Source organism: Stenella coeruleoalba (assembly GCF_951394435.1).
Source record: "Stenella coeruleoalba genome assembly, chromosome: 3".
In the NCBI taxonomy this organism is placed as follows: domain Eukaryota; kingdom Metazoa; phylum Chordata; class Mammalia; order Artiodactyla; family Delphinidae; genus Stenella; species Stenella coeruleoalba.
In genome coordinates this window covers 112,833,398-112,857,031 of record NC_137148.1, presented here as the reverse complement: position 1 = coordinate 112,857,031, position 23,634 = coordinate 112,833,398, and the positions used below count along the sequence as shown (strand labels likewise).

Below are 23,634 nucleotides of genomic sequence, written 5' to 3'. Positions count from 1 at the left end.
AAGAGAAGGTGTGGTCAGGTCCAGACAACGCAGCAGAAAGCCCGTCCCTCCTTCCATTTGGAAACAGAAATTGAGAAATCAAGCAAGGCTGCCAATATTCCTTAACATCTGGCATCTTCTGAGAACTAAAAAAAAAAAAGTCTAGATAATCAAGGGTGTTTGGAATTTTGCCCTAAGAGGGAGGGGTAGGCACGGACACAACTTGGCCCCTCTCTGCCTTCCCCATGGCCATGGCTCAGCTGTATCCTCACTCTGACGTCCTGCCTATCACGTTGGCAACTGACCCCGCAAATAAAAAGACAAGGGAGTGCTTTGCTCTCCCAACAGATGCACACTCTTGAATTCTGAGGACAAGACTGCCACGTGCATCCTCTGCTCTACCAAATGAAATCGCAGAGCCTCTTCACTTTCTGGTGAAGTCACATCTGCTTCTGGCTGAGCTGGGTGGAAGCACGAATGGTCCACGGGGAGCTGTAAATTGGGGAGGGTGCCGTGGAGGTGACAGCGGTGGGGCAGCTGTCCCCAGAGACAAACGCACAGGGATGCCTTCCCCACGATACCTTTGAAGACAGAATTCATGGGGGCCAGGAGAGTCAATCGCTCAGTTCCAGAGAGATGAGTGCCAAGGCCAGCTTGTCTGAAAAGGTCAACGGCTGTGGAAACATCAGACTCCGCAGCCAACTCAAATAGCGTCTTGGCTATAAGGAAGGAGAACGTGGGTTCAAAAGTTAGAAGTACTGTTTTCATTTATCATTCGTCCATCCCAGAGCATGACATACATCAGCAGGAATGTCATCTCTTGAGTCAACAACCCCTCTAAACACTGCTGGGGCACAGCGGGTTTGTGTCATCAGGGGAATGGTCACCCAGAAAACCTCACCGGTTGGGGAAGTGAGGTGAGGCTCAGTTGGGCAGAGGGCCTCTGTCCCAGCCCTTGGTCAGGGTCCTGTCCAATGCTGGGGAGGAAGAAAGCATTTGTCTGTGTCATGGCTTCTGAAGAGCTGACAATGCCAGTGACCACACCCACAGAAAGTGTTCTTCTGGGTTTGTTTTTTCCTGTGAAATTCCCTCACTCGTTAGCAGTAGAACTGCCTGGAAATCCAGGATGGGGCAAGGATGCTGAAGGGGACCCAAGCCAAAGTCCATTCAGTCCTTTTTCCCTGGGTCAGTGCCCCTGGGATCCTTGCGCATGACTGAGAAGGCAAATGCTCTGAAGTCAGTAGATGCCCTCTGTGCCCAACCAGCGCGGGCAGATCTTCCGAAAGGCTTCCGTGATTGAGTCGCTCCCTCCCCAGACACCTCCAATGGCTCTCCCCTGCCCACAAGGTAACGCCTGGACTCCCAAGCCTGCAGCTCTCCAAAATCTGACTGCAACCTGCCAGGTGCCCAGGCTGTCCCTCCTGGAAGGCTGTGAGCTGGGTGCAGACAGGGAAGCGGCTCCCAAGATCCCCAAATTCCCCCAGCCGCGCCACCGTGGACGGCACAGGGGACAGGAGACCTGGCAGGCCCAAGGCCCCCGAGGCCTGGATCACCTGAGTCTGGAATGAGCAGCTCGTCGATGAAGTGGATCACACCGTTGGTGGCCACGACGTCTTTGTTGGAGATGATGGGCTTCCCGTCGATGGTGAGCATGTCCCCGCTGCAGCCCACCTCCAGCGTGGTGCCCTCCAGGGTCTCCAAGGACAGCCCCGCCACGATGGCTTCGGCACACATGGCCGACTTCAGGATGTGGTTGTTTAGCAGGTCTGGGGGCCGAACGGGACACAGGTCAAGTCAGTGCCAGCCGGGCTGACCTGAGGCGCCAGTTCGCCGCCTGCCCTGGCTAGGATTCCATTCTCTCCGAGGCCAATAAGCAGACGAGCCTGGGGTACCACGTGGCCTGGATCCTCCTCTTTCTCTCCTCCTCCTAGCCTCTAAAACTAGTTGGGCTCCGTGCAGTCTACCTGAGTTTGAATCCCAGCTCGGCCACTTGGCAGCTGGGGGACCCTGGGCGAGTCACTGAGCCTCTTTGAGTCTCAACTTCCTCATCAGTCAAGTGGAGATAAGCACAGCATTCATCTCCTAGGGCTGATGTAAGGAGGACATGAAACTCTGAATGTGCGCACCCAGCACAGCGGCTGACAACAGAGTAAACGCCCAGCAAATGCTCGTGATTAGCTTCTCAGTACCTGAACTTCAGGGTGAATTCTCTTATTTGTATCTGAACTTCCCAGATAGGGGGAAAACTCAAATGAGTTTACCTTGGGATTTTTTTTTTTTATCTACGACCTTTATGAAAATGTAAAGTGTGGTAAAAAAGATGAAAACTGTAGCAAATGAAAGTTCTGAATTATTTATACATTTTATTTGTTTTTGTTCATTTTACCCCAAGGGTCTACTTAGTTGTCAGAGCCTGTTAGAGGTTGGGGATGGTGATCAGTAAGACATGGTCTCTGCAGCCCCATTCACCCCACCCGTAAATCATAAATAGAATCGTTTAATTACTTGCCCAAGTGCTGCTTTAGGGACAGGGCAGGGGCTGGGGGTGCTGAGGCTGCAGGAGCAGTGGAGGGGACGTGCCCCAGCCCCAGCCAGGCAGAGCCGTTCCGGGACTGTCGCTCACCAGGGTCCCTGGGGCCCTTTGTCTTGCGTGCTCACCACGGAGGCGAGTTCCAATGTGTCCTGAGTGTGGGAACCAAAACCGCACTGTCACAGGCAGGAGGAAGCTCTGAGGCCCTGCAGAAGTGCTGAGGGCCTTGAAGGCCAGTGCTGACCCGATTCAGCCGGTGGGGAAGACAAAGGACGGCAAGACCGCGGTGGGAATGAGGCCTTGGGGATTTAGTTTCTCAGGGAAGGAAGCTGAAGGCCGGGGGTGGGGAGGTGGGTGACCTGCCAGGGCCCCTCGGAGGGTGAGCCAGGCCAGGGCTGGAAGCCAGTCTGCGAACGGGCACTTCTCGTCCATCTGCTGACCCGCTAGCAACCAGGAGGCTGTCAGGTGGACCGTGGCCGCCCGCCCTCCGGCCTGCAGTGGCAGCCCCACACACAGCTCCCTCGCTTTGAGAAAACAGCTTAAAGTGGGAAAAGGCAGATGTGCAAAAGGGATACACTTGGGGTGTTTTTTTCACTTTATAATAAGGTGTTCTGATAGCTACAAAGATAAAAATGTGCTCCGTACAAAACATGTTTTAGGGGGAAAACGGTTCTAACTAAACAGCTAAAATGCTGAGAGGCACCCAAGTCTCATCTCCTCGGAAGCCTTCAGGACCCTCAGGCTGCGGGTGCCCACCTCTGCTCTCATCCCCGTGACCTTGGGAGTATCTCTGAGTACTACGCTCAGCACATCAGATCCCCAGTGACCCGTTTTTAAGCCTGTTACACCAACTAGGTTTAAACTTCCTTGACTGTACCATGCTCACTTTTGCGGCCTGGGTTCCTGGTACCACCATATCTGGACATAAGAGATCCCCATCTGTGCTTTCAGAAATGTGCCCTTTCCCAGCCCTGCATAGCTGGAAGGAGAACGTTTTACATTTATGGGGTGTCTGAAATGCATTAGGCATGTCGAAGGTGGGTTTAAATAGATTCAAAAGAAATGAAGTCATCCCTGGATTATATTTGGGAGGAGGAAGTGTGATTGGAGGGTTGGAGTGCACAGGGGACCTGGGGCCTACTCCCCTTTGAAGGGGACCCAGGGACCCGCAAGCAGCATCTCAGTGGTCCTGGAGTTGGGGAGCTGGGGTGGCAGGGCCTGGCCTCCCCTCCTAATCTCCCTCACATGCCCTCACATGGTCCTTCCCTCTCCTCCAGCAATAATCGATACTCCTCCTAACTTACCAGCTCACTGAGAAGGTTAGGAAGGACTCAGCAATGAAGAGTCAAGAGTTGACCGTTTCGGGTTTTTCATTGTAATTTTGGATTATCCCTGAGGCCCCCGGCCAGACACAGGAAGAGTTCAAGGGTCAACATGATGATTCCATTTCGAGGATGCCAGCACCTGCCACCCCCTCCCCACACCTCCAAGCTACTGCCCACTCTGGCAGCCTCACTCTAGCTTTGATCATTTGGGCCTTGAACTCTTCCAGACTCTGGCCACAGCTTGCTTTGGACCTCCAGCTCCACCTCCCTCCTCAGCCCAGCTGTGTCCCTGGAAAAAGGCTGCTGGATTCCTCACCCGCCCCTCTGACCAGCGCTCTGCTGTGGCCTCTGCAGAGATACAGCCAGTTGGGCGCAATGGGACAGGACGGCAGGCAGCGTGTCTATCTTGGACAAGAGCAGGCCTTGGCCTTAGTCTGGCCACTCCAATGAGGCGGCAGCAGAAGCCCAGGGGTGCTCACCTCTCAGGGCCTCTGGGTCCCCCAGGATCCGGTTCAAGGTCTCAGCGGGGATTTTCTCGAAGGCCTCGTTGGTCGGGGCCAAGAGTGTGTACTGGCCGTCACCTTCGAGCAGGGTGTTGAGCCCCGATGCAGCCACGGCAGCCTGTGGGGACGGGAGAAGACGCAGCGTTCCCTGAAGGCTCTGGGCACACATGGTCTCACCAGTGCTCCTCTGGAGGGATCCAGACTTCTGTAGAAGCCCTGGATGAAAAGATGGGCTGAACCGAGGCTGACATCTTCCCACGGCCTCCAGGAGCCTTGCCAGCCTGAGCTCCGCCCACTCTGACCACCTCTTAGCTGCTGCCCTGCCTTTCTCCTTTCCACCCCGGGGCTGTTGTCCTGCTGTTCCCTCTGCCCTTTCCCCCTTCTTTGCTTCTCTGACTCCTATTCGTTCCTTGGGCCTTGACGAAAATGTCGTTTCTCTAGGTAGTCAACTTGGCGTTGCCCAGCCCCTGCCCCCGCCCCTAGATGAAAATGAGTCTATTAGACACACTTGCACAGCTTGCTGTCCTTCTCACATCGTGCGATTCAATCGTTACTGGCGATAATTATTTGTGTGGGCTCCGTGAGCATAAGGATGACCTAACCCCTTCTCTACAGAGCAGGAAAATGATCTTCTAAGAGCGTCCGGCTGCTCCCAGGATGAGACACACTCCTCGCAGGGTCTGCAAGGCCCCGTAGGATCGGGCCTCACCAGCCTGGCCACTCCCGCCTCACCTGTTGGCTGCCTAGTACTCTTCCCTCAGCCCTGCAGGCCTCCTCCCTGCTCATCCTGCTTCGGAGCCTTACTCGCGATCTCCCTTCTGCCAGCTCAGCTCTTGCCCCTGTGTCTTGTATAACTGGCCATTTCCAATATTCAGGCCTCAGCTGAAAGGTCACCTCTTCCAGACAGACCCTTCCTGGACCAGCCGGTCCCCACGGGCCTCCTCTGCTCACCACTTACTGCCTGACTTCACAGCACTTAGCATGACCTGTGACTGCCTTGTCTGTTTCTTGTCTGTGTCCCCCAGAAGAATACCAGTGCCAGTGGGGACAGAGCTTTGTCTTGTTCTCCTCTATCCCTCGGGCACACAGAGCACACCTGGGAAGCAGCAGGGGCTTAACGAGTATGTGTTAGCAGAAGGACAGATGGGCATTCGAAAGTGCCAAAGGGAAGAAAAAAGGAAGGGATATGTACCAAACCTGAACAGTAAGAGGACGTTACTCAGTGGGGACCAGCTGCTATTCATCAAAAGCTGTGCCGCCAACTCTGTGGGAACATTGTCCCCCTGCAGACCCCTGACCTTTGAGTGACCCGGAAGGAAAGCATGGGAAGAGCTTAGAGGGCAGGTTCCCTAGGGCCCTCCAGAGCCACTTCCTGAGGACACCTGAGTGCCAGCCCAACCCGGGGATGTTTGTCTCTCTGTGTTGGCGATCTCCAGGGGAAGAAGCATCCCACGCCCACTTGGTATCCTTTGTGGTCAGGAAGTTCTCCTTGAATCGGGGCAAAAACCCTGACGGAGCAGCCTGTGCTAACTTCCTCTGAGCGGCCGGTGCCAAGAGGAAGGCCCATTTGCCACCCCAGTAGTAAGATAAATGCCTGCTGGGCAGGGGGGCAGGAACAGCGTTCTGGGGCCCCAGAGCAGGCAGAACTCAGGCCAGAAGTCTAATCCCAGACTCCATGCCTGTGTCTATACATGTGTCCTCTCTGATGATCAGGGCTCCAAGGAAACAGGGGTATGGCTACATCAGGGGTCCCACGGTGGGGTCGTGTGATCCAGAAGATCATGCAGGCTGAAAGGCCATTTATCTAGTCCCACACAAGAGAACCAGCAACGGGGAGGAAGGGCCCTCCCACCGCTGGAACCCACAGTGCATGCCTAGGCAGCCCACCTCTGAGCTTCCCAGGGGAGTCAAGGAAGGGAAAGTACATAGGAGACCAGCAGGGGGAAGTTCCCCGCAGGGAATTATGATGTCTCCTTGGGGTCAAGCTGACAGCCTGATTAGTGGACTCGCCGTGTTCATGGGCATTTCAAGGAACTTGCTCCATGTCACCTAAGCGCCCACGAACATGGAGACATCCTCCACCCCTCCCGCAGAAGAAGGCCCTCTTGGGAGGTGGTGGGTCCCCAGCTGGGCCTCCCCCGGGGCAGTCCCTCACCCGAAGGGTCTCGAAGGTGTCCTCGATCTCGATGATCTGCTGGATGTTGTTGGAGATGGTGGAGATGACCTTATCGATGAGGTGCACCACACCGTTGGTCGCATGGTGGTCGGCTTTCAGCAGCCGAGCACAGTTGACAGTCACAATCTGCCCAGAGAAGGAGCAAGCGTGAGCAGTTAACACCTCGGAGGCACGGCCTCGAAGGCCCAGGCGGGGAGAACACAGGACAGAACGTGGCTTCCACGAGCGGCAGAGAAGCAGGTACAGGAGGCAGATGGCTAGGCACAGCTGACCTCACCCGCGGGACACCACCCGAGAAGCCAGCCCCACATGTGGACCGGGCGCGGGCTCGGGGGGGCACGGGGCAGAGCTGTGGAAAGCGGGATGCCCTACCCCGTTGGGATAGTGGTGGATTTGGATGTTGGAATTCTGGTACATGGAGGTGAGGGCCATGCCATGTTTCAGCTCGTCCGTCAGGACCCGTCTGTCCACCATGTGGTAGCGGAGGGCGTTGAGCAGCTCGATGTTAACGTTGCTCACCAGTGAGTCCAGTACTTCCTAGGAGGAGGGTCAGCACGGCAGTGAGGGGGCTGCAGGCCCCACGTTCAACAGAGGGGTCCCTGCCACCCTGGGAAAGGTTCCCCGGGGACCCCCATTCTGCCAAGGACCCCCACCCGTGAGCATCAACGTCTGTCTGGACACTTAAGTGGATGGGGCATTGGAAGGCACCCGGGGGGGCTTATTTTAGCTCAGGTGTCATGGCTTTATCTGAGGGCTTAAGGAAGACATTTCCTGAGACGGTGGGAAATCACTACGGAGTCTCAGTCACAGCGTCCCCAGTACGGGTCCCCGGGCAGAGGGAGGTCATCTCACAGCTGGCAAGGAAGCCCAGGCCTCGTTGCTGGGGGCGAAGATGGTGAAGCTGCCGGGCCCTTCCATCTCGGGCCTCAGCTTCTCCGTGCGGTCCGTGTACAGCTGAGAGGTGGTAGCACCAACGACTCCCAGGGTCTCGTACAAGTTGGAGAGCGGCAGGGCTGCAGGGGCGGAGCACAGAGCGGGGATGGCCTGTGGGATGCCCCTCCAACCAGACCACACCCTTGTCTGAGATGGGATGGTACACCCGCTGGAGAAGGCCAGAGAGCCTGCTGTCGGGGAGCCCAAAAGGCTGGTCACGTGCTCCTTAGAACAACTCCACGGGCCAAGTGCCTCCCTACTTGGACTCAACTGATTGGTCATTCTTAATCATTTTTAACTAAGGCAGAGCAAAGCTTTTGTTCATAGACATTTAGATAACACGGGTGGGAACATACGCCGGAAACAGATATCCCAGTTACAAGCTAGCCTTACGGATCTATCTAGCTGTTTTTGAAACTGGTTCCCTAGTGGCCTCCACAGAATGAAACAGATCTTGGAAGTACTTTAGGTATTTATAAGTAATAAAATGTTATTTCCTGAAAGTAGCCGGAAGCTCAGGAGGCCCTTCCCCTCACACAGGGAGCTTCGTGTTCCTTTTAAAGGGCCTGAAACTAAGGCCCAGAGGCTGGGTCCCACCTTCCAGGTCATCTCCTTCCCCATCCCACGTTTCCCACCTGTCCTGCCACTTAAGTCAGGAAGGCCGCGGCTCCAGCCCATGCCGAGCACACCCGCTTCGTGACCACGGCACCAACCCAATCACCCCCTTCCTTTTAAGTCTCAGTCTCACATTCTCAACTAACGAAATAGTGAAGATTTCAAAGTTAAAATAAAACAAAAAATCCTCCTCTGTACAGTCCCCAGGGGTGTGTGGGACTAAAGGAAAGGATCTAGGAAATTCACAGGTACCACGTTGTCTGTGGACCTGCACGGCCATCGTGGGACCCTACGAGCTCCATTGGGATGGCTTCCAACAGAGTGAGGTGGGGTGGCCTGGTGTTCCCAGCCCAGCCGGAGACCAGGCCCACGCCATCCACTCTCCAGCAGGGCTGATGAGAAACGCTGGATGTGTTTAGAATCACTCCCAGCCAGAGACAGCAAGGCCAGAAGCCTGTGCCTGGTGCAGAGGGCACAGGCAGGTCAGGATCGGAGTCTGCTCCCCCAGCGTGTTAAGCAGTCGGCTTGTACAGGAAGGAGCAGCGCAGGAAACCTGCTGTTTCCAGCTTCCATCCTCTGGCCCTGTCATGGAGCCCCATCCCTCGGACCCCCATTCCGACTCTGCTGCCCTTCACGTGGGTGCTCCTCTCTCCCTCCTTCCTTTCCATCCGTGCCAACAGGCAAGGCTTATTCACCTGCTGGACAGCCCTTCTCTCCCGGGACCTTCTCATATCCGGGACAGCACTCGTAGCTGATGACTCTGTAACGAGACACACAAGTGTGTTAGGCAGGACTTCTCTCCCCGTCCCGTGTCATCAGCCCTCGCTCCGGGAAGGGACACGATGGGGCGCATAGCCTGCTCTCAGAGGAGACCACACGCTCGGTCATCTTTGTGCCTTTCGTTGGCAAGAAGCTTGTCATGCCTCTTCAGCTTTGTACAAGGTGCCCAGCAGGTGCCGCCACCTACAGCCATGCGACCGGGATACAGTCAGAGGATGGCGGCAGCATAGCCGCGGTGGCGTTAGAAAACATCCTCACCCGAAGTGCATCTCCAACACAATGCATGGGGAACCCAGTGGGCAGCATTCCCGAGAGGCAGCAGGGAGGAGACGAAGGAGCCCTGGGCCTTTCTGGCTCTGAGTCTGCCACTAACTAAACCAGACCATGCCAGCCAGTCCCGTCTCCTCTCTGGGCCTCAGTTTCCTCATCTGTAAGATGTATGCATGTATCGTGCAATGGTCATTGGATTAAACAGCCCATGCTCTTCTGGTTCTCTGACGTACTAACCAAGAAGGGTAGTGTATTGTATATATGATCAAGTTTTTTCTCAATCTTCACGATCACACTTTAAAGTAAAAACAGAGCCCTTCTTTTATCAAGACGCTTGTTCTTCTGTTTCTTTAAATTAAAAACAAAGTTTTTATCAATGAAAACATTATATAGTTTCAAAATCTACAAAGGATTCTATAGTAAAATGCTCCCCACCCACCCTCAGCCCTCAACCATCTCCTTGTCCTTCCAGGAGGTAACTGGTTACCAGTTTGTGAGATTCTTTGTATGTGGATGAACAAGTCTGGCCGTTTATGGTTTTAAATTTTGAAGTCATTTGGCAGAAGAACTTAAAGCCTCCTCTTCTAACTCAGACTGGTCCACTGTGGAACACTCACCACCTCCTGGAGGTCTGAAACGCAAAGCTTCAGCTAAAACATCCTGGTGAGATGTCTGAAACGCAAAGCTTCAGCTAAAACATCCCAGAAGACTGAGAATTTCCAAGAACGTCACAAGGAAGGAAGCGTTCTAGGGAAGACCTGCTTCAAATCAAACCCCCTGTCCCGTTGAATGCCACCCCTGCACCAGCGGCGTGAGCACAGCCCCTCCTCGGAAGCCCTGGAACCAGAAGCCAACAGCCCTGTCCTGCCCCTTCCTTTCTTTCACATGGATGTGCCCTTCAGGACAGGAGAGGACTCAGCCTTGAATTGCAGCCGCTTTACCACAGAACCGCTCACCGCGGCCACTCACAGGGTGTGTGATGACATCACCAGAAGAGAAGCAGGCAGATCAGACAGAAGTCTGGGCTTTGGAAGGGGGGAGGGTGCTCTCAGTGAGCCCAGGACATTCTGCTCTTACTAATTCCACTGGAGTTGTCTCAGGGAAGCCCGGGTGAGTCATGTGACGATGAAGCCTGGCTCATCTGTTATCCACGCTTCGTCTTCTGTTAACTCATCTTTCAGAGACAGATTCGTTAGGATTCTCAGGCTGCTAGGGAGCTGTGGGTGTCACTGTGCCAGAAATGAGCCCCCAGGACATTTCTGAGGAGTGACACCATGCACATTCTTCTCTGCCCTGCTCTCTCCATCCTCCTGATTTCCTCTTCCCCCTTCTCTCCCAGCCTTCCTCCCAGCCTTTTCCTTTTTAACCTTTCAGCCCTATTTAAAAGGGTTAAACAGGCTGGTGGTCTCAGGACTGATCTTGACTAACCCACGGTTTTCTCTTTGAAAACCAGTCATCTTCTGCAGCAAACGTGAGATCTGATTGACGCACAACCTTTCAAAGGCAACAGGATGTAACTAAACAGGAGACTAGGCTTGTCATCCATCAGTAACTAGCAGGGTGGCCTTGAAAGTCCACTTCTCTCTCTGGGTCTCAGCTTCCTGATCTTTTGTAAAATAAGGTGAAGTTAAAGTAGATGACCTCTAAGGTTACTTCCAATTTCACACTCAGAATTCCAGCCAATGGGATTATGTCTAGGGGGTAGAGAAGCACGTTTTCAAAGTAGGATAGTGTCTGCCGGCTTCTCGTAGCTAAACCTAGGGAGAGCCGCAAGCCTTGGGCCCACAGGACCGGGAACACGCACGCGTGGAATCTCAGGCTTTCTCTGATAAATGCCAGGGCTCTATGGCTGGGGTTGAGGAAGTGGGATTTGGTCAAGGCCCCCAAAGCTTAGCTTCTTTCTAAAAGTGCCTGGTGACCTTCCCTGGAGTTGGAGAAGCACAGTTGGAGGGGGGATCTTCTCCTCAAAGCCTTCATCATCTCTGGGATCCCCCATGCACATGGTGCTGACACTCCATGCCTTGGAGCCCCCAGCCAAAGACTTTTCTGGCCAAAGACCTTCTTCCAGGGTGTCAGCGTCTGAGTTCCATCCTACAAAGCCACAAGAGAGCTCGATAGCTCGGGGGCCTCACCAGGATTTCCTTGAGGACAACAGAAAGTCAGCCCCCCAAGTGTGAACTTGCTGGTTCCTGTGGCCACGTGTGTGTGGAGGCGGGGAGAGATGGGGAGAGTGACAGGAGAAACGGAGGCTGCCGGGCAGGGGAGCAGGGACAGACGTAAGCAGGGACGTCTCCGCGTGCAGAAGGAAATGCAGAATGGAATCAGAGCTGAAAGGGCTCTGGGGGCAAAGGGGTTTCTTAGGATCACAGCTGGGGAGGGGCAGATCTAGGACTCTCCCCACATTTCAGCGAGTCCAGACCCTTTTCCGTTGCTCTTGACAGTGCACATGTTTGGGGGAAAGTGGACTGATTTGGAAAGTCTGACATCAAAAGGACACAGGTGGTCTCTCCGATGTGATCAGAGCTAACCCTTGTCAGCACTCACTGCCCCTTCTCTCCAGGTGGGCTTTCTGTACCCGTGTCCCACAGGGGCTGGACGTGGGGGACACACCACCCCCTGCAGGGGCTCAGCCCCCTAGCCAAAGGCTTTTTCCTGGTTAGCTTCTCCTAACCCTCTCACCCTGCTGGCCTCTCCCTCCTCTTCCCTTGTGCTACCCATATTCTGGCATCCCCGGCACTCTCTAGGTGCATGGGGTGAGCCACGCCTCTCACCCTCAGCCTGGTAGCCTTATGGGTTGAAACGCTTCCACAGCTGGCTGTTACCCTGCTCAACTATCCCAACAACACCAGGTCTTTTTAGAACCAGCCTGCCTGGCCCTGGAGAAGCAGAGGGCAGCTGTAAATTGCAGACCAAGAAGACAGCCCACTGAGGTGATCCTGACCAAACCCTTCAGGACTCACACGCCCTTTTCTCAGCCCCGTGTGCCACCTTCCTTGGGCTCTGGCCCTGGGGAGAACACACATGCTGTGGGGAGACGGGCCCCTGGGGCAATCACAGAGTCATGGTTCTGACGGAGAGGTTCATCTCTCCAGGATGAACGCAGGAAAGGATGGACACAGGGAGGCCCCCATCTGTGCCTCCCTGGTTCCCTGGCTTCCCTGCACAGAGAGAACCAATCTGCTGGTCTCTGGATCGGATCTTATCAGCAAAAGCTGCTCTGATTAAAGGCTCCTGGCTTCTCCTTGGCCTGACACAGTCCAATAAGCAAAAACCTCAGAAAAAGTATATCCTCTAGGGTAATGAGACACTAATTTTCTCATTCCAACTTCCCAGGTCAGAAGAGCAATTTGAGGAAGAAAGTCAGAGAAGGTGCCTGACTTAGAAGGGCGTTTGAAAGAGGCAGGGGTGGGGTGCAAAAGGTAGTGTCAATCCAAGGCCTAAAGAATTGAAATAGAGTCTCAAAGCTCTCCTCCATTCCCCTCCAAAGTTTTACTCACGACTGGATAGAGAGAGAAGCATTGGTTTTTCTCTTCCCAAAATGATTTTTCAAGGAGGTAATATAATAAGTTAAAACAATCACTCTCTCCCAAGCATGCTTCACAATTTTGGCCGCTGTGACGGCTGTAAACACCTAGGGATTAACCTGACTCCGAAGTAGTGCGGTAAGGAACGGAGCCTGAGAGCCAGCTTCCTGTGACCGAAGGTAAACCATCCAGCCTGTCATGATTTCCAAGGGAATCACTGAACAAACACAGGCTGACGTGGTCTAGACAGGCGCCTGCCTGGATGGGTTCATTTTCCACACTCAGCTGAGCTCTCTTAAGCCTCCCAGGAGAAAATGAAAATCTTGAGCCCCCTGGTAAAAAAAAAGGGCTTGTTTTAACCTACTGTCTACCACTAAAGACTCCACCACTATCCCATTCACCAGGGTCCAGCTTGGCGAGCGATGAGACGGAACCTTGGGAAAACACACTTACATTTTTTGGTGACGTCTGTTTGCACATGGTTTGTGAGGGTATTTGGGTGGGGAGGGCTCCTGGATGCTGGCTGTGTCTCCTCAGTTCCCATGCTCTCCATCTGACTAGGGAGGGAGTCCCCTTGCAACAGGGCTTCTCAATGACCACCAGGCTGCGGGTGAGCAACCAGGAAAAGGTTGGTGGCTCTGGGCCAAAGGGCCTCTGTTGATCCCGAGGAGGCCTTCTCCCTGGGGCTTAGAGTCACAGGTTTTAGGGCTGAAGAGAGAGATCTGGGGCAGTTGACCCAGGCGCTCCAGGGCTGCTCACGTGGGCTCCCCCCATGTCACCAAAACTAGCTGCTGGGCTTGGTTCTCCCCCGGGGGCAGCATGTAGAATGACTGGACCTCTCCCTCTTACCAGCGGATGACTGAGCAGGTTGCTAAGGCTTTCTGAGCCTCAGTCTTCCCCTCTGTAAATGGGCGAACAATCACACTGATCTTAAGGGTTGATTGTGAGAACTGAACGAGCTAACCTATGAAAAGCACTTACCAGCTACTTGATATTAGTTACTAAGCACTCAGTTGTGGAGCTTCTTCCTAAAAAATTCCAGGTATAAACTTCAAATTGAAGTTAGGTCAATAACTTCATTGAAAGCCGTGCCTTGCAGGAGACCACTGATCAAATCCCATGTAATAAATGCCCCATAACACAGCTATGAAAGTTAACAGATAGGGTCCATTGTGGTTAGAACAAATCACAAATTTAGGGACTTAAAACCACAAAATTTATCTTACAATTCTGGATGTTAGAGTCAGAATTTGGCCTTACGAGGCTAAAACCAAAGGCTGTATTCCTTCCAGAGGTCCTAGGGGAGAACCTACTCCTTGTCTTCTCCAGTTCTAGAGGCTGCCTGCATTTCTTGGCTTGTGGTCACATCACTCCAACTTCAGTTTTCATTGTCATATCTCCTTCTCTGACTCTAACCCTCCTGCTTTCCTCTTACAAGGACGCTTATGATTATATTAGACTCATCAGATAATTCAGGATAATCATCTCCCCCCCACCCCCTCCAAGATCCTTAACTTAACCATATCCGCAAAGTCTCTTTCCTTTGTAAGGTAACATATTCACAGGTTCAGGGGTGAGGATGTAGACAGCCTTAGGGGGTCATTATTCTGCCTACCATAGGGTCTTACCCCAAACGGTACATGGGTTCATGTAAATACTCAACAGAACAAGATTCCCTGTCAGCTAAGCTGACTCCTAGGAGTCTACAGAATGGGAGAGAACCTTCAGGAAGCACTGCACAACAGAGGTGTTTGGCATATGTCAAACCTGAGTTATTTCAGAGCAGGTTAGCCACGCGGTCCCAGGGGGCTGCACAGGGAATATGAAACAGGGAAGGAGGTGCTGGTGTGGGTCTGAGGATAGCTTGTCACCCCTAGATGGCTTCTCACCATCCTCTTCTTTTTCCTCTTGGGACCGAGGCTGTGGGATACAGGAGAGGGAGGAAAGGAAGGCTCTTCCTCAGCTTCACTGCAGATGTCCCTGGGTGCCCTGCCCGAATGAGATCTACAGGTAACAGCTCTGCCAAATGATGGAAAATCTCGACCATACACCAGCTGGCTTTGGTAGAAGTGAAATGTCTAAACTTGAAGGCAGTGCTGAAGAAGTATTAATATTTCAGCCCCTGGGCAAAGCAATGCTTGCTACTAGAGAAGGGGGAATGTCCTGCCAGCTCATCTTGGCTACTGTGCCTGTGAATTGCGTTGCTTGTGAAACAACGTTAAGCCTTTTGGAATGGGCAGCTGCCACCCCTACCTGCTAGCTCCTGCGCTGGCCCTCCCTGTGCCACACTGAGGATGCCTGAGCTCCTGCTGTGATTCATTACATCCCCATGATGTCAGCTCTGACTTGGCTGTTAAATGGACCTCCCTCTTGCCGGGGCTTCTACAAAGAAGGCCTGTCAGAGGCAGCCAGGCTTCCCGAGCACAATTTCCTGCACCACTGCTTCAGCTGCTGTATGTAAAAATGTTATGGTTACTGATCATCACCGAGGACTGAAATGACCCTCTTTGCTTGATTAGCTGTTGGATCACACTGGTGCTCTTTAGGATCTGAAGTTAAATGAATTTCTAAGTAATAAAATTCACTCAAGTCCCTAAATAGGGGCCCACTGGTAACTACTTCCTATAATAAAATCCATGCATCAGGCTCGACAAAACAGCACCAAGACTCTTTTCGGTAATACAGAAAAGCTATCGTCTAAAGATGATGGATGCGGTGGGCTGATGGGAGTGCTGAGTGCTGAATGTGGCCATTCCCCTCCCTCCCTCTGTGGAGGTGGAGTCGGGGCCTCACTGCAGCAGACATTTGGCTCCAGGCTCCTGGGTCTCTGCGTGACCTCACCCGGCAAAGCCTTCATCCCTTGGTCCTGTACTTAGTGCCAATTATCTGCTTTCAAGTTCAAATTCTCCTGTGGGTCCTGGGCCCCCTGGTGACCTTTGCTGCCATGCATCCCAGTGCACACCTCTGCTCCAGCCTCTTCCCTGGAGTCACGCTAGGAAGATCCCCACTGCCCAGGCTGACCACATGCTGAGAATGCCCTCTTTGCTCCAACCACAACCATGCTTGCGGTTTCCCAGTCTGGTCATCTCCCAACTAAATGCACCAAGGGACCCATTGTCACCAGGATGACATCAACTCCAGCCAGCACAACCCTCTCCTCTCCTGACCAGCTATGGCACTGAATTCCCGGTGCCCAGATGGCAGCCCCTTCATGGGTCTTAATCCCGGGCACAAGCAAACTACAAGGCTGCCCCTTCTCAGCTCTCTCGGGGACAGTGGAGATGAATCCAACCACTTCCCCTTTCCCTCCCTGAGTTCTCTGGATTTCTCCCCGGTCAGCTTCACCTTCCTGACGCTGCACGCAATGTTCCAGGAAGGGACCTTCTTATCCTGGATCGTGAAGTGTTTTTTTTAATCAACTCATGATTTTCTGTCCCCATTTCCTCTTTTATTATTATTATTATTATTATTTTTATTTTTTGCGGTACACGGGCCTCTCACTGCCGTGGCCTCTCCCGTTGCGGAGCACAGGCTCCGGATGCGCAGGCTCAGCAGCCATGGCTCACGGGCCCAGCCGCTCCGCGGCATGTGGGATCTTCCCGGACCGGGGCACGAACCCGCGTCCCTGCATCGGCAGGCGGACTCTCAACCACTGCGCCACCAGGGAAGCCCCCCATTTCCTCTTTTTTAAGCTGCCCAAAGCAACAGAACATCGCAGAGTTGTAAGTGCAGGTCATCCCCTCTGGCTTTGTAAGACCAGCTCAATGGCTGGGACTGGGCCCTGGGCTCTGCTTGGCCCTGCTCTGCACCTCCATTTCCCCACCCACACCTACCTGTCTATTCCTTCCCCCAGTGCCCTGTGCTCACTGGTGCTGCACCATCACATCTTAATGACCCCTTATCAAGAACATCTGGCCAACATGCAGCTGTGCCGCCTGCACCCGTCCTGGCACATCAGTGGAGAAGGGTGCAGGTACCGAGAGCCAATAAGTCAAGGCGACTCATCACCCACAACAGCGTCAGCCTGGGAACTGCTGGGGAATATTCCCAAGCTACTGTTAACTCGTCAGACAAATGCTTCAACACGGGCCACCCTGAAATATCATGGCCAACGCCACCCTGTTGCCAGCTTGACATCCTAAGTGGGTCCCATTTTTAGGGAAACCAGAAAGAACAAAAAGGTGGCATCTTGAAACCCAGGGCTCTGAGATGCTTGATACCAGGGCTTTGGTCATCTTCCAAGAAGCAATTATGTGAGGCCTGGCTCTGTGTTTAATTAAGTAATTAATTGCTTATTTTAGTAGATAATATACACACATGGGAAAAGTCAAAGAGTACTGAAGGTATTCTTTTTTTTTTTTTAACTTGGGTTCCAGGTAAGGATGTGTGGTATATTATTTGCATAATCTCTTTTTGTCCACAGCAGCAAGAATTCTAGCTGGGGGTTTGTTTGCTCCCTAAACCTGGGAGGTGGGTCCTCTTAGCTCACTCAACTCTTGCCTTTGTGGCTGGGCTTGGTCAAGTGGGGAACCAATTGTCATGGCCCTGCCCTTGACAGGCTCCCAGGGAGCTACTGGTCTCTCCCCACCTCTGCCCTGATCTACAATTTCCCTGATCCATACTAGAGTTGATAACTGTGTTAGGACACAGTCAGGGTCACAAGTTGGGGTATTTATTTCCAGGTACATCTCAAGGAAAGAGCCTTTTCCCTTCCTTCAGTTAGAGGAGACATCTGCTCAAAAGCAAGTCACAAGCAATACATTTAAAAATCCCTAACATGGGGAAGGCTTCAAGATCATGGCTTAGCATCTCTTAATCCTCTCATTACACAGATGAGAAGAAGGTCCGTTCCTCACAAGTGGCTCAGGGAGTTATGCACGGCACATCTTCCTGTCTATAGGAGAGAGCCAGCTTTGAGATCTTTTGATGGTTGGTGCCAAAATAGATTAGTTTTCCCCAGAATTCTGTTAGAACACGCAGACCGCAGGGCAGTTGGGGTGAATGCCGTCTCCCTCCGTGCTGTGTTGACAGAGGCACCAGCAAGGCCTCCTGTAACCACAGGTGTCCACACCCCCCGTGTCTCACTTCCGTTTGAGGAAGGCTAAGATTTGCAAATAACAGCAGGTGGCATTTACTGAGCACTTACTATGCACCAGGTACCTAATTTAGCCTCTTCTGTGCATTATTTCATTCAATCCTCATAACAATCACATAAGGTAGTCCTACTGTTATTCCCACTTTACAGATGAGGCAATTGAGGATTCCAAAGGTGAAGCCACCTGCCCAGGTAAGTGGCAGAGCCAGCCCTTGAATCAGGGAGTCTGAGCCTGTGTTCTTAATACGCTATGCTGTCTTATTATGCGCCTATTTCTAGGCGCTCTAAGTCTTTTGGATTGCAGAGCAGGAAGCGGGTATAAGCTCACCAATGGGCCTTCTTTCCCAGAGTCAGAGGCTGATGGCTTCTCCACTGAATATTTGTGTTTGTATCACTTAGTGAGGATTAGGAAGCACACACACACACACACACACACACACACACACACACGCACACCATGTTTCCTGTTTCTTGCAATCCCAAGTCAGCCCTGAAAAATGTATCCAAGTATTGTCAGGAGCCTTAAAAATGAAAAACAAAATTGGCCAGCCTACAAAAAACACCACTCCCAAGCACACAGTCCCCTGACATGTCTGCACACGCATCTTCATGGCTCCAGAAGGCTAGCCCACGCCCAGGGGCGACTGCAGTCCGTGCACATCGAGGGCAGCCTCCCCAGTGGCTGGCGGTCTCGGGTAGTTCCAGATACTCACGTGGATTTGCCGCAGATCTTTCTCTGGTACCACTGCTTGCAGTTGGTGAAGTACTTCTTGTTGGTGCCAATGACCTTCTGCACAGCGCACACGTTCGGGCTGAAAACAAAAGCTGCCGTGTTAGCAAGATGGTCAGCATGTCCACCCACCTCCACATCCTTCCCACCATGTGGGCCCTCCTGGGTCACCAGAATGTTCTAGATATGGAGAAGATACAGTCATTTCGGTCTTGGTTCCAGGGGCTGACTTGGGGGTACATTCTGGCCCTCATGACCTAGATTTCCAGCATCCCCCTGAAAATATCCCCCCCCCAACACCGATTTAAAAATTGTCAAAGTATATCTCATACAGTGATGTAATTTCATTTAAGCATTCTTCTTTGACACAGACATTTGGTAAGTGTAACTACAAACATCTTAAAAATTTTAGACTCCGTGTTATAGATGGAGAATATCAGCTAAGTAAAAGTGGTGCGCTTGCTAAGAACAGCAGCTTAGAGAGGCCCCCTAGCCTTCCTCTGCACCTGTCCTCCACACGGAGCCCAAACACTCACAGGCTTTAACCTGGCCTCCCTGTGGGCATTGCTGGTCCCGTGGTCATGAGGTCCGGGCCCCAGCACCTCCCAGGCAGCTCCACACACAGACATCCTCTGCGTCCCTAGGCAGTTGCCTGGCTCCCAAACACGGCCTATCTGAAGCGTCCACCCTGGAAACTAGGGGGCATGGCCAGCTGCTGCCAGGACCTTGGAAGGAGATGCTCACTCACTGAACTCAGTCGTTTATTACTTAGGCCCTGGCTTGCATCCCACTCCCCGCAGAAAGCCCTCTTCCAGTGCCCCAGGTGACACACTTCTGTCCACCTCTGACCGGTGATACAGCCCTTGTTTGACGCTGGCTACCAAACAGAACCCAAAACTGATCAGGGCGTGTATGTCTTCTCTTCAATTACCCTCCAAAGAACCCTGAGGGCAGGTGTGCTGCCTTGTTCTTTCTTTCATGTTCTAGATGCGGCTGAGCACCAGATCAGGTGCAGCGGGGCCTGGAATGACCTGCTCCCAGGAGCACCCAGCTCAGAAGCATCCTGAGCGACCCTGCGCAAACACCCAGGTTCTGCTGAGAAGTCTGCTTTCCCAGAGACGTGGGCTTTTGTCTTTGCGTATTTTACCCGGTGTACCAAGTTCTGACCCAAACCATGCTCAGGCCATGTGGTGGCAGGACAGCTACTGGGAGCCCCTGGGGAAGGAGGCAGCTGTGGCTGTGTGGTGACAAGTGGGGGGCAGTCTTCCTGGGCCGGAGGCAGGCAGTTCACCTGGCTGAATCACAAGCCAGAGAAGAGCAAAGCGGAGAGACTACGGGCTTTCACAAAACCTCTACGCCCAGAGAACCTCAGGTGTCAGTTCTAAATATCATTTCCTCTGATACCTTACAAATATAATCAATTGGCATCATTTGAGATGCATGGTGTTTTTCGGGAAGACACTGATACCGCAGTGAGGGCAGCACCTGCCGTCCCCATCACATGGCTACAGGAACTTGGTCAATTCTCAAATACTCAGAGTCAGGTTATTGGGTGGGAGGGCACACTGACCCTTTACCTCTCTGCCCTGTCTCTTCTACCACCTGGATGTCACCTCTTGTCCAGTTCATGGTTCAGCAGGCAAAGGTGAGTGGGCCAAGGAAGCCCAGTAAACATTAGTGAGTTACTGTTAGGAACCTGAGGGTGAGAGAAGCTGAGGCTAGAGAGGAAACCGCAGGCCAGCAGGGAGAACAGCCCTTATCCCCTTGCTCCTGGCTGGGTCTGACCAAATGCCCACAGCCTCCAGAGGATTTTTACAGAAGCCAACTTGCTTCTCAGTTTGCTGCTCGGCCTTCATAGGTTACAGCAGTCCCAGATAACCCTGAGAGAGCCCCCGCTGGCCACACTCCAGCCATAGGTGCTGTTTATTGCTGGACAATTTCAGAAGTTCTTCTATCTGACCAAGCGGGAAACAATTACTGTTGATGAATTCCCTGCAACTTTCCGTAGGCGTTTGGCAAAATCTTCAGTGTCTCTTGTGGATGTGGCTCCAACATTCCTCTGCGGAGCGAGTTTCCACTGCCGCTGCCCTTTGAGACAGGAGCGGAGGCTGGGGGTCTCTGTGACGTACTCCCTCTCACATCGGGGTGGGAGGGGTCGGCTGTGTACACAGGAAATTTATGCTGAAGTTTAATCAAAATGAGCACCCCATTTCTGGGCCTTCTACCTCAAGGACAACAGCTCTGCTGTTCAACTTGGATTTGAAAATCAACTGCTTCAGAAAATTCAGTCCAGTTTTGGTTGTTGATATTTGGAAGTGTGACTGCATTTTTACTTCTCTTTCAGTACTGTTTTTTTCCTTCCCTATAGCAACACAGATAACAGCCGGGAGTCAAGAGACCACATCATGGTCCCTAGTTTCCCAACATATTTCTGTGTTTGGACTAAGTCACTCCACCTCACCAAGCCACAGTTTCTCCATCTGTAAAATGGGAACGCACACTACAGAGCTCACTGTGTTGTGGTAATAGATGAAAGCAAAAGTGGTGACGGTGATAAAGGGTGAGCAGGGCCTGCTTATTATTTCTTCCTTCACGCCATGTGAAGCACACATACATTTCCGTTAAAGAAGAGCTTACCTTTCCCTTCCCACCAGATCTCACTTTAAAAGATGGCGGGAGTTTGAACAAGGTTATCCATTTTGCACAGGGTGCCACCCACAAGGGCAAAGTCAGGCAGCCCGGTGAGGTTTTCAGGGACAGTTAGATCAGAGTAAACGCAACTGTGTCTGCAACTGTTTGTCACAGTTCACCTGCCTGCGTGTCCAGACTTTATTGGGGGAGGGTGCACACCAGGGACTGCTTAGACCATCCTGTCCATCACAGATCACTATAGGCCTTTCCAACTGCACTACAAGCAGCTAATCGAGAGGATTAGCCTGCAGGGGTGGGGGGAGGGCGGGGAGGGAGGAAATTGATCTAATGTCTGAACTTTAAAATAAAGAGCATTTGCATTTAAAAAAGAAAAAGAAAACCTATTTTCCAGCTGGTCTGTGGCTTTTCTGGGCTTTGACAGGAAGGAGGCCTGCCGCAGAGGTGGCTCCTGCTGGAACCCTGTCAACACCATTGGGGAAGCTTCACTGCGGAGCGCACAGAGCCACCATTCCGGGTAACAGTGCTGCAGGGCACGCTATTGGGGCTTCTTCTTGACTTAGTGCCTAAGAAGATACAGCAGGAACAGAAACCTCCCAGGAGGACTGCAGCGCCCAAACAGGACATGCTCCATTTGGTAAGAAAGGCAGAGGGACAATGGTGAGCTGGGCAGAGACAATGACAATGCCAGGTGCTCACATTCTGACTTTATGCCTCGTCTCCCCCTCGTCTTTCTGCCCTGTCCCCTCACCCTTCTGTACCCGGCCTAAGTCAAAGGGGCATCTTTCACTTCCCGAAAGCCCCCGGGACATCCCCTGTGCTCTCCTCTCTCTTGCAGGGTGCTGAGGCTGCAGCATGGCCTGGATGGCTTTCACTCTGCAGAGGGGTCAGACTCACTCTCATCAGTCCCCTCCCCACAGCCCTGGGCACCTGAACGGCCAAGTAAGGCCACAAGGCCACACACAGGCAGAGGGTACAAGGATGACTGCTCCCAAGGAGGGGGCGCTTTGAAGGGCGGGGAGCCAAGGCTTTGTAAAGCCCTATGGAGACAACACTGATCACTTCCAACGGTGAGTTTTGATCTGAGTACAGATCTGCCCAGTCACTTGGTGGTCTGGGAACCACCTGGGAGCAAATGCCAGACCCAATGGCATTCGGGCTGTGACACGACTGTCCACATAGAGTTCTACCTAGTTGTGAAAAAGGAGGCGGTGCACCCAGGTGGGCTGTAAGCTGCAGCACAGCCTGGCCATGTGTGAAGCGGGAGGGCCTAGTTTGGGATGTAGAAACACTGCCCACCCCTGCCTGCGTCTGGGCCAGGGTCTTTACCAGGTCAGACCTTTTGCCTGGGTTTGCCCCCTAAAACCAACACATCTTCAGTGTCTCAAAGGAATATCTGCAATGATAACGTCCCAAATTTACAAACCCAGCCAGTGTTTTAAGAGCGATTCCAATCCCAGCTCCAGTACGTACTGAAGGTCCGTGGGGAAGTGGTGTGTCCCCTCCAGACTGTTTCCCCATCTGTACAATGTGTGCGAGGCTCAGCGCACTCTCCTGCTCTTCATCTGCCCGGGGAGCAGATGCCGCGCTGCCCTTGCTGCGCCTGGAGAGCACTGTCTGGTGCCAGGTCGCGGGTATAGGCCTGGACAGGTGAACAGGAGCCTGGGGGCCTCGGTTGCTGCCAGCTTGCGTGGCCCCAGCGACACAGCTGAAGGTGCTGGACAAGGACCTGGCTGGACTGGAATCTGTGCCCTGCTGGGTGGGCTCCCTCTCTGCCCTGGCCACCTTCCCACGGTGATTCGGGGCAGAGAGCTGCCAAGCGCTCTCCGCTGGGAGAAGCTCAAAGCCCGAGGTCCCTCTCACGCTCTTGGCCTGAGTTGGGGTGACGGGTCAGCTCTCCCATCCGCTTCCTCTACACAGTGCCTCCTGCTGACTTTCCTCCATCGTCCCCGCCTCCCTCCCTCCACCTCCTGCAGGGCTGGTCCCTCCGAGCGTCCCACACAGCCTGCTTTAGGCTCGGGCTTTGTCTCCGGCGCCCCCAGCCCGCTCCGACGGCCCCGACGCCCAGTCCCTCCGCCCCCCATGGGGGCGCCCTCTTACCCGTGCTGCCGACCCCGGAGGCGGCTGTGTTGCAGCACCAGCTGGTAGGGAGATTTGGCGGGGCTCGCTGGCGTGGCGGCGGGGCCCAGGGCCAGTGCCAGGGCGAGGGGCAGTAGCTGCCCGAGGAGCGCCATGGAGCGAGAGGCGGCGCGGAGCGGGCGGTCGAGCGGTGCGGGAGTGCGAGTGCCGTCGCCGCCGGCAGGTTAAGTAAGCGGAGCGCAGGGAGCCGCCCGAGGGGCGGGGAGCGGGCGGAGGGCGGGCTGCGGACGCCCCGCGCCCCGCCCACTCCCCCTCCGTGGCCCAAGATCGTTCACAACTAGCCCCTCTCTCCCGTGCTCTCCAGCGTCCACCAACGGGCCTACGGGGCCTCACTCCTTCACTCCCTCCTCGAGGTTTGCAGGGTCCTGAGTCCGAACATGCCTCAG

General features: G+C 53.5%; 1 protein-coding gene across 1 annotated transcript in view; it reads right to left on the bottom strand.

Moving 5' to 3' along the window:
* Positions 1–23,343, bottom strand: part of TGFBI (transforming growth factor beta induced) — a gene marked incomplete at its 5' end in the record, with an annotated part of 32,457 nt that extends 9,114 nt beyond the window's left edge. The window contains 9 exons of the mRNA XM_079918914.1: positions 561–698; positions 1,533–1,745; positions 4,314–4,455; positions 6,493–6,639; positions 6,886–7,050; positions 7,366–7,526; positions 8,757–8,821; positions 18,444–18,542; positions 23,210–23,343. Of these exons, the coding sequence (XP_079775040.1) occupies positions 561–698; positions 1,533–1,745; positions 4,314–4,455; positions 6,493–6,639; positions 6,886–7,050; positions 7,366–7,526; positions 8,757–8,821; positions 18,444–18,542; positions 23,210–23,343 (1,264 nt within the window). The remainder of the gene's footprint in view (positions 1–560; positions 699–1,532; positions 1,746–4,313; positions 4,456–6,492; positions 6,640–6,885; positions 7,051–7,365; positions 7,527–8,756; positions 8,822–18,443; positions 18,543–23,209) is intronic.
* Positions 23,344–23,634: the final 291 nt, after the last annotated feature.